The sequence below is a fragment of the Peromyscus leucopus genome, chromosome X, assembly GCF_004664715.2.
Source record: "Peromyscus leucopus breed LL Stock chromosome X, UCI_PerLeu_2.1, whole genome shotgun sequence".
Classification (NCBI taxonomy): Eukaryota; Metazoa; Chordata; class Mammalia; order Rodentia; family Cricetidae; genus Peromyscus; species Peromyscus leucopus.
Window position 1 is genome coordinate 88,285,085 of NC_051083.1, and position 15,780 is coordinate 88,300,864.

Consider the following 15,780-nt stretch of genomic DNA (forward strand, 5'->3'; position numbering starts at 1 on the left):
CTTATTAACATTTTTGGTAGATGGGTAAATATGAACTTGTGAAGATCCTTAATTTCAAAAGAAATGACTTGTAAAAAGCACCAGACTGAGAGAAACAGCACTGCCAGGTTCATTCTGCTGTTAACTAGTTAGGTGTTGGACAAAGGCTAACCTTTCAGATTTCTATTGCTAAAGTTTACTTTGTACTTAAATTTATTTCATTAACTTTTGTTTTGGTATCATGATGTCAGTGATCATCCCTTGAATAACACTTAGGAAGATTATCTGAAATGAAAGAGTAGTTTTGTGACAAATTATAAATGGTATCAGATAAGAGAGTTCATCCATTCAATGTAATGTATTTATGTTGAAATGTGGCTTCAGTCTTCAGTAGGAGAATGAATCAACCCTAGTTTCCTATTAATAAAACATGTTTTAGTGGAGTCTGGTGGTGCACACCTTTAATACCAGCGTGTAGGAGGCAGATCTTTGTGAGTTTGAGGCTATCCTGGTCTACACAGAGAGTTCTAGGCCAGTCAGAGAAACACAGTGAGACTTCACCTCAAAAAAGGTGTTTTTCTATTTTATTTCCTTCCTATATGGAAGGTTTATATAATTTGAGAAAATATAACTTGAACAATAATTTGGAATGAGGTTAGGACCTTTGATCTGTAGTGCTAGGTAACAGAAAAAAATAAAAATGTTGTATTAGTAAAAAGACTTATGGGCTGGAGAGATGGCTCAGTGGCTAAGAGCACTGACTGCTCTTCCAGAGGTCCTGAGTTCAATTCCCAGCAACCACATGGTGGCTCACAACCATCTGTAATGAGATCTGGTGCCCACTTCTGGCCTGCAGGCTTATATGCAGGTAGAACACTGTATACATAATAAATAAATAAATCTAAAAAAAAAAGACTTATAACCTTGAGTAAATCATTTAACTGTTCTAAACTATTTCCCCCTAATAATACAGAAATATAATGTATAATTTCTAATTCCCAGGATCAGACAAACATAAAAGATGTTTTTCCCCCAAAAGTTCAACGAATGTTCTATACTCAATAAAAGTATGCTATTTACTTATCTAGAAGCTTTGCAAATTTGATTTACTAGTAGAGAATCACCCTAGTTTAGTTCAGTGTTCTTTAAGAGATCAACTAGTCTTTTTCAACCTTGACCTGGGCCTATGCACTGCAAGTATTTGGCAGCATTCCTGGCTTCTGACCAGTAAGCTGGCAGTAGCATTCCCTAGGATGAAAACCTACTGTGTCTGGAAACAATGCCAAATGTTCTTTGTGGGGTAAAACCATCTACAGTGTAGACCCAATCCAATCTATGACTTTACTTCATAAAAGAAAAAGCTAGGGATCATAGAAGAAATAAAAGATTTGGGAGAGCTAAAATTTTAAATTTGTAATTCTAAGTTTACATAGATTTGGTTAAAAAATAATTGCAACAGTCTAGGGAAAGACAATAGAAATAGCAGAGGGATGCTCTTAGGTAACTGATAGCTATGAATATTAATATTGGTAACATTCTAGACTTAGGAATTAGTAGAATTTCCTTTATTGATTATTCATTCAGTTTACATCAGAATGTATGCTTTGATGATATAAAATTAATCCACTCTATAGAAACTTACTTTTTTGTTGGATCATGCCTTTTGCAAACAGCTAAACTGTCATGTTAGAGTAAAATAACATTAACTCCTGAATCAAAAAATAATGCAACTGCATGTGAAATCTAAATGACTATATTTGAGACTTTCTCCTCACACTACAAATCAGGAAATTTAGGGTGAATTAGATTTTTGTAACAAAAAGTTAACACAGCAGAAGTCAGGAAAGAATAATGGTTTTGGTCCAAATTCACTTATGGAATTCTAAACCACAGAGTATTTCTGAAGAAAGGAAATGGAAGGTTATCATATTTCTTCAGTTCTGGGAATGAGAATTTTGTCTGTTTACTGTAATGAAATGTTCTTCGGTTAGTCTGATAAATTTAAACTTACTCAAATTAGGTGATTCTAGATATAACTGGTTATATATCACAAAATCATTCTCACATTTCTTAGATGATAATTTGATTTTGTTCTGCAAAATATCAAATTTTATCCTTAGGAAACCCAGATGTTTATACAATTACTTAATATAAATTTTAATGCTTTCCTGAATTGTGAGTTTCATAATCTAAATGATCTTGATGTAAAGAAACACAGCATTGTAAAGAACTTATATTCCACTTTAATAGTGACAGGGTAGAGAAAATCCAAGAACTGCAGCATCATATACACAAATCTAATTATTCACAGAGAAATCTGTGAAATATTAATTTTGCTTTTGCAAAGAGCATACGTGTTATATTTTCTGTGAATAGACCTTTAGAGATAGTCTTCCTTAAACATTCTTCGTTAAATAGGATTTTGGGGGCAAGAGTTGACTTTTGTATTCCTTTAGTACCATCATTATCATAAGAAAAAAAATCAGCAGAGCATAGTCCTGACATAGAAGAGAATGAGGATGAATGTTAAACTTGCCACAATATTTTAATACTCTCGTTCTAAAGGCTGCACTCTATTTAAAGAGTACTCAGAAATATTAACTTTATAAAGAATGTACCTGTCAGCATGACAAATGCTCATAGCTATAGTGCTATTTTGCATCCTTAGTTTTAAGGTGTTTAAAATAGCTTCTAGCTTATGAGTTTGACAAGTTCTTGCAATTTTATGTAGGTCATCACAGTTTTCCATGGTATCTCAACAATAACAAAATAAAACAGAATTAATACAATTGGGAATACTATGTTTATGATTAATATTTGTGCTGTCTTTATGCACAATGAGTATTTGACTTTTGGAATAATAAGCCTTTGTGGCTAGGGAGCTCAGGAGTCATGCTTATAAAGCCAGAAATAATGCTAAGGCTCTGTGTAATCTTAATTTCCTTGATCCCATGACAGCTGCTTTATATCAGATAGCTACTAAATATATACTACTCATGCCAACAGTTTAGTACATGTGAATGAATGTGCAAGATTGTTTTAGACGGAGAGTAAATAAAGTTCTATCCTAGCAGATATGTAATATATAGTAGCAGACTTCCTTGTTAGACTAATGACTAGTGATTATTTTTATATACTGATATAATTCAGGGAGATAGACAACAACAAATGGCCATTTATCTCAGTCTAGACATCTCCAATCTGCCAAATGTAGAAAATGGAAATTTAATCCTTTTTACTAATTATTTTTGTTGAACACCAACATCAGACCCACAATATGTTTTGGTGTGCCTATAGTACATAAGGTATCACAGAATCAGACTTATAAGAAATATCTGAACAGTACTGACAGTCCAGGAATCTGATCAGTTATATTTAAAACTACACTTTTCCCACTGTTTGATTTGTGTTAGAATTTTCCTATCAAGCACTACTGAGCATAGTTTCTTCTTTTCTTTTTTATTACGCATCTGTGTGCACACTAGTACATGTGCATGTGGTGTCTTCCTCAAGATTGCCATCCATGTCCTTTGAGACATGATCTTTCCCTGGCTTGGTCACCAACTAGGCTAGACTGGCTGGCTAGTGAACCTCAGAGGTCCTCTTACATTTGCCTCTCCAATGCTGGGATTGCAAGTGTGCACTACCATGCATGTTTTTACATGGGTTCTAAGGGACAGAACTCAGAGCCTTATGCTTTTTTTTTTTTTTTTTGGTTTTTCGAGACAGGGTTTCTCTGCGTAGCTTTGCGCCTTTCCTGGAGCTCACTTGGTAGCCCAGGCTGGCCTCGAACTCACAGAGATCCGCCTGACTCTGCCTCCCAAGTGCTGGGATTAAAGGCGTGCGCCACCACTGCCTGGCCGAGCCTTATGCTTTTAAGGCAAACACTTACCAAATGAGCTATGTCCACAGATCATTACTGAGTTGTTTTTATAGCTCTTTCTTTAGGGATTTACTTTTATTATTTAAATTTGAGTGTATGTGTGTAAATGTATGCCATGGGCATGTATGAGCAGGCATCAGATCCCCTGGAATTGGAGTTCCAGGCAGTTGTGAGCCTCCTGACATGGATGCTGGGAACGGAACTTGGGTTCTCTGGAAGAACAGTATCCTTAAAACCACTGAGTCATCGGCCCAGGCCCATTACAGATGTTTCTAATTCATCTGTTGGTTCTCAGCACTAGCCAGTATGGTTTACTTACACACACACACACACACACACACACACACACACACACACACACACACACACTGTCACTCAGTTATTACTTAGTAAATGAAGGAAAGATTAACTAGGTTTTCTGATGGAGGACTTAGTAACAGATGACTCAAAGCATTACTGAACATTAGGGAGACAAAGGAAAGCCTTTGTAATTGCTATGAGAAGGTAATTGCTATAGGAACTATTTAACAACTAAATTGAAATCCACAATGGTTCTAATCTAAAATACAAACTCAGAACCTTTTTTTGTTTTGTTTTTAAAGGGAAAAATATGCAACGAGGGTTAAAAAAAAACTACAAATACATGTAGCATCATTACTGGATCAGAATTCATCTTGTCATAAATATTTTTGAAAAACTTCACTTAATGAAATATGAAGCGTCCTAAAAAGCCTCCTGACTCCCCTTATCCAGGTATTCTCTGTGTGTCTGTCTTTTTGCATATTATTTTCTTGGCATTTCTTTTGCTTGTTTGAAGTTTGTTGTTCAATACCACAATAGAATTTTTTGAAAAATTTTAACATTCCCTGTATGACAATTTTTATGTCTACTGCCATTCGCTCACTACTAGGGTAGAAAAAAGGCCTTTGAATGTTGGCTACAATTGTAAATGGGCCAGCAAATACTTTTTCAAACCACTTTTAATGATCTTATCAGGAGTGATCTTGTAATAATTGGGATCTTGACAATACTCTGACATATTTCAGACTTATATCTTAACTAGGATTTAGAAAAAAAAAAGGACATTGGCACACAATTAAGCAGTATTTCCTTGTCTTTTGTACACTATAACTAGAAAAATAGTGTTTTATAAATATCTAAACAAGATTCTGAGGCCTAATAGTGTTTGAATACTACAATGTATTAAATATCTACCATTTTAAGTGAAAACGTAAGGGGTTTTTAGTTTGGACTTCAAAGTTAATGAAGGATACTTAACTAAAATGAAATGACAGATAATTTTTAGATAAAAAGTACATCTGTTTTTTTTCATATCCTAGTAAACTTTCTCAACAGTATTTCAACACAGAGTTTGCTACTCAGGGAGTGCCAAGTAGTAATTATAGTCAAAGTTTCTTATGATTTATGAATTATTGTTTTCGTATATAGCTACAGAAATCCCACCAAAAGAATTATCAATGCAAACTCCAAAATCATCTTTCATATTTTCAGATCAAAAATTAATCTCAGAGTTTGTCTTGTCCAAGTCCCTTATTTCAGAAATGAAAGCCCAAATCAAGGAAATTTGGAACTAATTCAGGATCACAAAGTCTAGTGGATTTGTGAGCATCATAATCTGTATCAACTGTGCTAGACTTCAAATACTGTTTCTCTTTTATTAAATTATCTTTTCTCACATTTATTTTGTGTGAGTATGTGTGTGCCACAATGTGTGTGTGTGTCTGTGTGTGTGTGTGTGTGTGTAGGTCAGAGGGCAACTTGTAGGAATCTGTTCTCTCCTTTCATCATGGGGGTTCCTGGAAATGAACTCAGGGCCTGAAGCCTGGCAGAAGGCTCCTTTTCCTGCTTGTGCCATCATGCAGGCTCCTGACATTCTCTCTCTTATAATGCTGTTGTTATTTGCATATATTCAAAGACACTGCAACCAAAGCAGTTACACAGTGAGGCAAAAAGCCATTTTTCTATGAAATACTGTTTCGAAACCTTACTATGAACAGGTCACCAGAGCCAAACTGTTTAATGCCTACAAAACCAATGCTCACCTATTTGCTGGTTATAGACAAAGTTTGTTATCCAAGTTAAAGCCAGGCATGGTGCCACAAACCTGCAATCCCAGCATTCAGGAGATGGAAACTGGAGGATCAGCTGGTTCACTGCTACACAGTGAATTTGAGGCCAGTGTGAAGTACATGAGACCATGTCTCCAAACAAAACAGACAAAAAGGGAAAAAAACAATCACAAAGTCCCTTGAAAATTTAACAGCTCAAGAGTTTCCAAACAATGGTATAATTCATGGCTGATTGAAGACATTAGTCTTGCAAAGACTGTCTTCAGTAAGAATTGTTAATAAAGCATGATATCACAGTGGATTCCCAGTATTTAATAGGTGGTACTTATATAATGTGTCTATTGCAAATATTATGGGGGATTTTTTTTTATTGCTTTGCCATTCCACCAAAGTGGAAGGTGTGAAATACTATGGAATTGCACACAAGGGTATATAATTTATAAATGTGAAGAAATTATTTTATGAGGTTAATTTTAATGAGTGTCCTCTATCCAAGAAAAACGAACTTAAATTACTTCCTCTATTTTTACATTCACAATCTTTCACTGTGGATGTACATGAGTAAGATAAGGTAATCCAGCAAAGATTTTACAGTACTTATTAAATCTGAGAGCTTCTGTAGCAGAATCAGTCTTAACCATTTAAGAACATTTCCAAAACTGCTTTAAAACATACTGCAATGGCAAATCTCACAGATCTATAATAGTCTGTGTGAAGATCACTTATATTCATACAGTCAAGAGACAGCTTTGCATGTTTGGCATAGTAAGTGTTGGCAGGTACAACAGCACTTACTGGAAACCAAAGAAATGTTAAAGATGGGCCCTTAAACCCTGTTTTACTAGGTCATAACCTCAAATACCAAAGAAAATTCTCCAAATGATTTCTGAAATCTGTGCTTCTGCCAAACACTGTTTCTCTTCAGTACAGGCCTCACTGCCCCAGAGGACCCTATGACCCTATCATCCAACAAATTCTACTTGAATGCTCAAGTACACATGCTACCCTACCCAAATTGCTAACTCCATCTCTATAATATCTCACTGCCAAGTTTCTACACTGACTTTCTACACTGCAATACCTAGAATTTCTTCAGGGTGGGTGGGTGGGGTTCCTGTTACATTTATGATAGTCCCTCTTTGCTCTTCCTTTCCTTTCCCTGCTCTGGAGATCCACAGCACTTCTGCTCTGCCTCGTCGCAAATCGCACCTCTGCGTCCTACTTCACACTAAAGCGTCTGGCTAAGACAAAAATTATGTTTATTTTTTTTTCCCTTCAAACTCCTGCCTTAAGAGTATCTGCCATTCCTTTGCCTGGGGGCCTTTGGGGAAGGAGAGGTTAGGGACGCCCTTCACAGCTTCAGTCCCTCTGGCACTCTAGGGCTTAATAAGGGAGGGTGGGGTGGGGTGGGGTAGGGTGGGGTGGGACGGGACCAAGCCCAGCGGAGCGGGGCGGGACGGGGCGGGGCGAGCTTGGCCTTTACTGCGCCACAGCAGGTGGGGGGTGGGGCGGTGTCGAACCGCGCCCAGCCCGGGTTTCGGGCCGGCTGGAGACTGGCGGCGAAGGCGAACAGGCCGCCTTCGCGTCCCGGGACGGGAACTCACCTTCTCTGAGGCAAGGGCAGGTGTCTACTTTAAAACTACTGTCCCCCCTCCCCGCCGCCGCCATAGTGGAGCCGCCAAAGCTGCCGCCGCCTTCTCCACGCACCGGCAAGTGAGCAGGCAGGGGTGGAGGTGGCAGAGGAGGGAGGCACCAGCAAGGCCGCCGCCGCTGCCGCCGCGTAGGCGGCGGCGGAGGCGACAGATTAGGGAGCTTCCCGAGGGGAAGACTTCGCCAGCTGAGCTACAGCTTTCGGCGACGCCACCGCCGCCGCCGCCGTCGCAGCCTGGCGCGCACAATTGCACTGGCGTCTGGATTCCGTTAGGCTTTTTAAGCCCCGCCCACCCACTAGCTCCGCCCCCGTCCCTCGCTTCCTCTTTTCCAACTCGGGCCTCGTTCTGGCTCCTGGTGTCCACCAATAAGAGAGCCATACACCCGCAGGACGCCTCCCCCTTCCCCCTTGGCTCCGCATCACGGACCTCCCTCCTAAGAGGAAGAAAAGATGGCCAAGGGCGAAGGGCAAAAAGCGCGGGATGGAAAAAAACAAATGTCCTTATACGGTGGGGACTGAAGCGCTAATCTAACACCCAGTTTTTAAAAAAAATATATCGGCATATTTCTTGATCTCACCTCCAAAATATCTCTAAAAGACATTTTCTCCTGTTTGAGAAGTCTTAGGATTGAAATAAGCAGAATCTGGTACTACAGTCTTCATGGCCCCTTTAACAACAGCTTATCCATCTAAATTACGGTAAATCTGGTACTCAGTGGAAGAACTGAAATATTACTGATAATTTAATTATCATCACTTTTACCCCAAACTCTCAGAACTCCAATATTTTAATGTTTATTTCCTTGCCTTTAAAACATACTAATCGTCACGGAAATATATGCCTAAATAGTATGATTTTGTTATAATCATGAATACATACCTTTAAAACCTGGTATTACTAATCAAGATCAGACTTTTAGTTTGAAAAGTGAATGTGATTTATGTATTTAATGGAAATAATCTAATTGCCTGGCCCTGAGTGAAGCATTACTTATATTTTAGAATTCCCCAGCTATAATGTTTCAGTTTGTTGCTCCCAAGTATTAAATTTTAAAGATTTTCCAAAATGATCACATATACAGAAATCAGTATTTAGAAGTAAGTGCTACTTATAATTATTTCGCTAAAGACATTGTTTAAAAGCTAGAACAGTTTTATAAGTAACTAAATTTAAAATATTTTTTTCTTTTTCTTTCTTTTTTTTCTTTTCTTTTTTTTTCTTTCTTTCTTTTTTTTTTTTTTTTGTTTGTTTCAGCCAGGGTTTCTCCGTGTAGTTTTGGTGCTCCTGGATCTCACTCTGTAGCCCAGGCTGGCCTTGAACTCACAGAGACCCGCCTGGCTCTGCCTTCTGAGTGCTGGGATTAAAGGCATGTTCCACCTCCACCCAGCAAATTTTTCATTTTTTAACACAAAATTTATTTTTGGCTTTAAATAATGCTTACGATACCTAATTAAATTTGAAAGGCTCCAAGCTGTTTTCCAGCAATGAGACTTATTTTTTCATTTAAAAAATATTTAATGTTTTGTGTGTGTGTGTGTGTGTGTGTGTGTGTGTGTGTGTGTTGTGTACGTCTTTGTGTATGCAAGTGCACCACAGTTCATTCAGGAGCTCAAGGAGATCCGAAAAGGCATCAGATCTCCTGGAACTAAAACAGACTCTTGTGAGCCGCCATGTGGGTGCTGGGAACCAAACCCAAGTCCTCTGCAAGAGTAGTTAGTGCTCTAAACAGCGAGAGCCATCTCCCCAGACCCCAAAAATGAAATTTGAAGGAAACAGTTTCATCCTTGGTATTTATTAAACTCTTTCAAGTAAATTACTGCTTGTATTCTGTTAAGTAATCCTACCAGCTGTTCATCAACTCTGTAAGGGTCCATGCATCAAAAAATCTCTTTTAAAAGGAAACAAATGCCCAGTATTGTAAATCTGCCCAAGAACCCATGGCTGGGGAGTTCATAGGCCCTAGGGGTGAACCTACTACTCTGTTGCTAAGTGGACATAATAGTGAACTGCCCTCTAAATTCCGATCACTATACCCCCACAGATTAGGGCAGCTCTCAGACATGATAGAAGTTTCTTTGTGCGGTGAGTGTCTGGATATTAATGTAGAAACTGAAAACTAGTCAAAAAGTACAGAAATACGTGTCTGTGGAGCACTCAGCCACAAATGGGACACTTATATCATATCCCGCCCTGGCAAGGCTCAGGAACCATCGAAGAGGAGGTCGTGGGAGGATTGTAAGAGCCAGAGTTTGGAGAGGACAAGTAAAACTGCCTTCTGCATAAGACAGGGCCATTGCATACAGGAATTCAGAGCCCTCACAGGATCTGTACAAGACTACATTCCAGCACTGGGGAGGGGGCTTTAAGAGCCCCAACCCTAGCTGAGCAGCTATTGACAAGTTGAAGGCTTCTGGGGTAAGAAGGGTTAGTTATCTTTAAGACTGTCGCCCCTGGTAGGTCCACAATGCTCCGGCAGATGGTCCCACAACAAGGAATGTATGAGCAGTACAAATTGGACTCATTGGGTTGTTTAAAAAAACAAAGAGAACATAAAATTTAAAAAATACTGTATTTTAAAATTTCTGAGTCTTTTTGATAGTATTAAAGTTTGCCTGCAATTTTAAAATTACTTGGCAGAAGTAAATAATTATCGAACACAACCATCTTCACATTGTGAATAAATAGTATTCTTTAGGTTTGATTATGAAACTCACTAAAATTTGGAACTTTCTTTGGATAGTATTTTAGGACTTAGTTCATTTATTTAACATTTTGCTTGTAAGTTACATTCATGTTGCTACTTGAAGCTGCAGTCATTCCCTGGTAATAGTGGACAAACTCATCAATTTCCTTATTAATAGACAAACCCAGCAGACTTGGACAGTGTCTCCTTTGTGTTTGCTCTCCTTTCCAGTCTTTCATTGCTTACTTCCTTGTCATGTCTTTTCGGAGCTGTGGCATCTGTCCCACTGATCATTCTCCTCTAGTGTCTATCCCTCCAGCCTATTTCCATATTGCTGTCATTCATCACTAGCTTCCCTTGTTTGGTTGGATGAAGTGTAGAGACATGGTTTTATATTACTGATGTTCTCATTTCCTTGATCTTATCCTTCACTGTCCTTCTCTCTTTTAGTAAAGGAATCAACAATACTCACAGTCTTACAGATTCCTGTGAAAGCCATGTTATTTCATGGTGTTGTCAGATAATCTGTTTTTTCACTTGTTGAAATGACCCAGGTCCTCCCATATTAGGCAAGTGCCTAATAAAGTTCACACACTCCTTGAAACTTAGATAATAGTGCATTTCTTCCATAACCTATTCTATTTCTCTTCAGTTAATGCTGCTCTCTTCTACACAATACCTGCGGCTTTTGCAGAGAACCAAGGTTCAGGTCCCAGGACCCACATGGTGGCTTACAACAGTCTAGAACTGCCAGGACTAACATTTTCTTTTGGCCTCTGTGGGAGTCAGGCATATATTTGGTGCACAGACATACATGCAAGCAAAACATTCATACACATAAAAAATAGTGCTGGAGAGATGTCTCGGCCATTAATGCTATAGCTCACAACTAAAAAAAAAAATCAAAGGTGAATCTTACTGGATAGAACAGAAATGCTTAATTTTATCAACCAATGATTGAAAGGTGACAAGTGATAAAAATATCTAAAGTTGTTCAACAACATTGAAAGGATGTTAAATAGACATATTTATTATATATTCATATATACAAATGAAAATGCAGAAAATGGTGTATGTATTTATGCTGCTAAATAATTTACAAAACAAATTTATAAACTGAGTGTGGTGACTCATGATTGAAATCCTAGAACTGTGATACCCTGCCTCAAAAGAAAGGATGCAAGAATTTTCTTCTTATTCTAAAGGCTGAGATTTCTAGATTAAGACACTGGTAGAAACGGTGAATGGGGGTTAAAGGATGAATGCTGTCCTCACAGTAGAAGAACAGAAGATAATGAACTCCCTCAGGCCTTTAAAAAATAGTTTTATAGATTAGTGTACAAAATAAACTGTGTGTGTGTGTGTGTGTGTGTGCACTTTATATATGCATGTATGTGTCTTCAAGCCCTGCTAGTGGCATTCTTCTCCTAATTTAATTACCTTCTAAAGGTGCCACTTTTTCTAAAAATTAAAAACTATATTTTATGTGTATGGGTGTTTTCCCTACATACATGTCTAATTAGTCTTAAATTTTTATATAATCTCATTTTTGTTTTCTGCTACCAACCCCAACACACACACACACACACACACACACACACACACACACACACACACTTTTCTTGTCAGATTAGAGACGAGTCTAAAAAAGAAATATCTTAACATGATTTTTATACAATTATATTCCAAAATCATGCTTAATACTTCTCGTGTTTATAAACACTACAAAATGTACAGAAAATTCTACTGGTTAACCCCAAGTATAGGGAAATGCTTTCCTTTAAGTTAGGCTTACCTGTGCTGAGAATCTGATTGTATGGCAGTGATCTTCAATTGCTGTTGCTCTGACAAATACCCTGACAAAAAGCAACTTGGGGAAGAAAGGACTTATTTGGCTTATGGTTCCAGGTTATAGTCCATTATGGTGTGGAAGTCAAGGAAGAACATTAAGGATTACATCCATTATCAAGAGCATGGAAAAAAATAAATATGTGGGTCCTTGCTTTCTCACTTTCTATAGTGTTATAGTTATACTAGGAAATAGTGCTGCCCATAGTGGACTGTGTCTACCCATATCAAGTAACAATCAAGTCAGTCTACTGGCAACATGCCCACAGGCAAACCTGATCTAGAGAATTCCTCATTAAGACTCTTCTCAGGTGATTCTAGGTTGTATCAAGTTGACAGTTAATGATAACCAGCACATCCTTAATCTGTGAAGAAAAAGGTGTTCTGATTCTGGGAATATCTGTAAGTGAAAACTCTGAAGATGCTACTATATCCAAAACAGTAAATTACACATCAACAAAAATCACCTATAGAAATTTCTGTGGTGAACAACAGAAATTCATGCTATCCTTAAAGAGCTGATGATGCATAGGAAATGATGCCAGTCACTTCCCTATTTAGTTAGCCAGTCTATGCCATTATAAAAATCCCAAGATATTATGAAAAAGGAAAGAATTACCAAACATTCAAAACAAGATACTTTCTCCATACTAGACATGGTATCTGTGCTAGGAGAGATTAACATGACTTCAGATACATGGTATGTAGCCATCAATCTAATAAAATTATTTTCCATGAAATACAAACAGGAGTAAATTACATTAACATTATTTAGACAACACAAATAATTGATGGCTTTGCCTCAGGGATATATTAACACTCCCACTTTGTATAAAGATGTGGATCATATGGATATTCTGAAGGACAGTATTTAATCCACTATACAGATAACACCAATAATTGTACCGAGTGAGAAAGAATTGATAGTTATACTCAAGTATTGGCACATGTGATGAATACAACTATCTGAGATTCATGTCACTGAAGTTTTGAGGGGTCCAATAGTTTTCAGAATGTACTTGGAAAACCTTGGAAAGTCACAGTACATATTACAATGTTTTTTTTGTGTTATCCACCACTAAGTAGACCTAGACCTCTTTTTGTGAAGGTAAAATACTTAAGTTGGAATTGTTGCTCTGATGCATTTACTGAGTGAGTGACATGCAAATATACTAACTTCTAGTAGGACCAAAATCAGGAAAAGGCCCTGTAGCAGGTCTAAATTGGAACGAAAGTAACTCTGCTATTTGGACCATATGACCTAATACAATGGTTCTCCACCTTAATGGTGGGACCCTTTAATACAGTTCATGTTGTGACCCCCCCAACCATAAAATTATTTAATTGTTACTTCATAACTATAATTTGGCTACTGTTATGTATCATAATGTAAACATCTGAAATGCAGGATATCTGATATGTGATGCCAAGGGGTCACGACCCACAGTTTGAGAAACAGTGATCTAATGGCTCTTAATGGTATTAGAATAGATGAGGAGGGAACAGATTCCATATGCAATTTGTGATAACTATTTCAAGAAATTCACAGCATAATCTTTGATGGTCTCGAACAGGGGCATGCTATCTGAGTTGAAAAAATTAGATGTGAGTTAAAAAGGAGTCTCTGGCATATTATTGGGCCTTGGTACAGACAGAACATCTGATCATTTATCAAATAATTAGTATAGAGCAGAAATTTCCCACTGCAGCTGTAATACTTTTAAACCGACATAATTATCTGTTTGAATGGGCCCAATGATAACTCATGGGATGATGAAAGTGGTTTTTCTAAGATTGGTGTATGCAGCTCTAGAATGTGCAGGGAGTTCCAGATTTCCACATTAGTACTGGTCTTGGTGAATACGGAAGGAAAATGACCTAACCTGATTTATGGATGGCTTTGCTTAGCACTGGCACAAGGTGAAGAGCCATTTATTTTGTTTCAAAGCAAAAGTAAAATGTTTGTAAATTTATAAATAGTGGAAAATGACTTACCAAAATGATGTGAGTACTGCAGAGGGAATGACTGGAGTATCAGGTACAAGGTAGTATTGGGGGAGAAGGCATGGGACTAGACGAATAGGAGGTCAGTAAACAGTGAAAATCTTTGTATTGTGTACTAGTGCTCACTAGAGAGCATCTACTCCAGAAGGGATAGTAAGCAGTGAAAAGCAAGAAGAGTGCAATCAGTTGACACCATACAGTTATTATTAGCAGTCTACTAAGGTGCGGAAAAATAAAAACCCAAGCACACAAAGCAAATGGCCAGTAACAGTCACTGTGGAGGCAATGGCTGAGTAAAAACAGCATGGGTTTCCTGAGTTCATTTATCCATCTAGCAATTTTGGCACCGTGCTGTGGTTTTGTACCATCATCTTTTACTTTTGGAACACAGCAGGAAATTTTCTACTAAATAACAATAAGCTCAGAGGTTTGACAACACAAGGAAAAATGTTAGAATATATTCTTTTCTTCTTTACCAACTCTAGTGTGTAATTAATCCTGTAACTACTGAATTTTGAAAATGTGACATGCTAGTCTCTCTTCCCTGCTGTTCATACCTGCACATGTACCTGCACAAGAACTTTTCTTAAAGGTGAGGTGGGATTTAGCAAAAAAAAAAACAAGTATTTTGACTGCTGAGAGACCACTAGAGTGTATTAAGGACACTTTTCTGAAAGGCCTAACTGAGGAACTTTAACAGCCTTTTATAAACCTGACCTATCACCTGTTCCCTTTACTTCACATAGCAGCAAGGTTTCCTCTACTTTGTTTCTCAAATATCCATAATTGCACAGGAAGGTAATGTGGGGTGTAGGTGAATTGTCTTAACTAAACACCCTTTGGTTCATAATACTAAGGTATATTGGCATCAAGAAGCACCCGGTGTTAATTACTAGCAAGAGCTGAGGTCTTCATTCAGTAACTGGTTCCACCTTTAGGAGATGCCTGTTAAAGTAGTCAATGCACCCTGAATTGAAGTTAATAGTTATCATTTCACTACAAGATGGAATCCAGTTTAACATATGAGAGTTAACTCAATGACAGTTAACCCAAGTCTCCATCAAACCAACACATATCTATTGCATAAGGACACTATCTTCTCTCCTATTATACATACATATGTGTGTATATATCCATATACTCACAACCAGGGGCCCCCTTTCTACACTCAAATAATAACGTAGAGTTGTATTTCAGTCCTTCCTCACAGTACCAGAATTTAAAATGTAAACCAGCTGAATTTCCAAATAGACCCCCATGTACAAGAGACCTGTTTAGTGAGGTTATAGTTGAATAAGACATTGATCACAAGACAACCAGTGTGCCACTTTCACAAGATGACCATGATCACAAAAGCTCAGCTGACAAACTCAGCCTTTCTATCCAGCTGTTTCTTTAACACAAAACCAAGCCCCATTTTTATTTTCCAGAATCCACATGATTTAAAAACACTTTATACCTTTTGGTTTGTTTGTTTGTTTGTTTGTTTGTATGTTGTTTTTGAGATAGGGTGGCCCTGGCTGTCCTGGAAATATTTAAGTACAGCAGGCTGGTCTCAAACTCACAGAGATCCACCTGCCTTTGTCTCCTGAGTGCTGGGGTTAAAGGTGCACACCACTATGCCCAGCTCAAATGTGTAGC

General features: G+C 37.9%; 1 protein-coding gene across 1 annotated transcript in view; it reads right to left on the reverse strand.

The window, feature by feature from the left end:
- Nucleotides 1-7,884, reverse strand: part of Zmat1 (zinc finger matrin-type 1) — a 31,338-nt gene extending 23,454 nt beyond the window's left edge. The window contains exon 1 of the mRNA XM_028860484.2: nt 7,557-7,884. Within this exon, the coding sequence (XP_028716317.1) occupies nt 7,557-7,620 (64 nt within the window). The 5' untranslated portion in view covers nt 7,621-7,884. The remainder of the gene's footprint in view (nt 1-7,556) is intronic.
- Between the last annotated feature and the right edge of the window lie 7,896 nt (nt 7,885-15,780).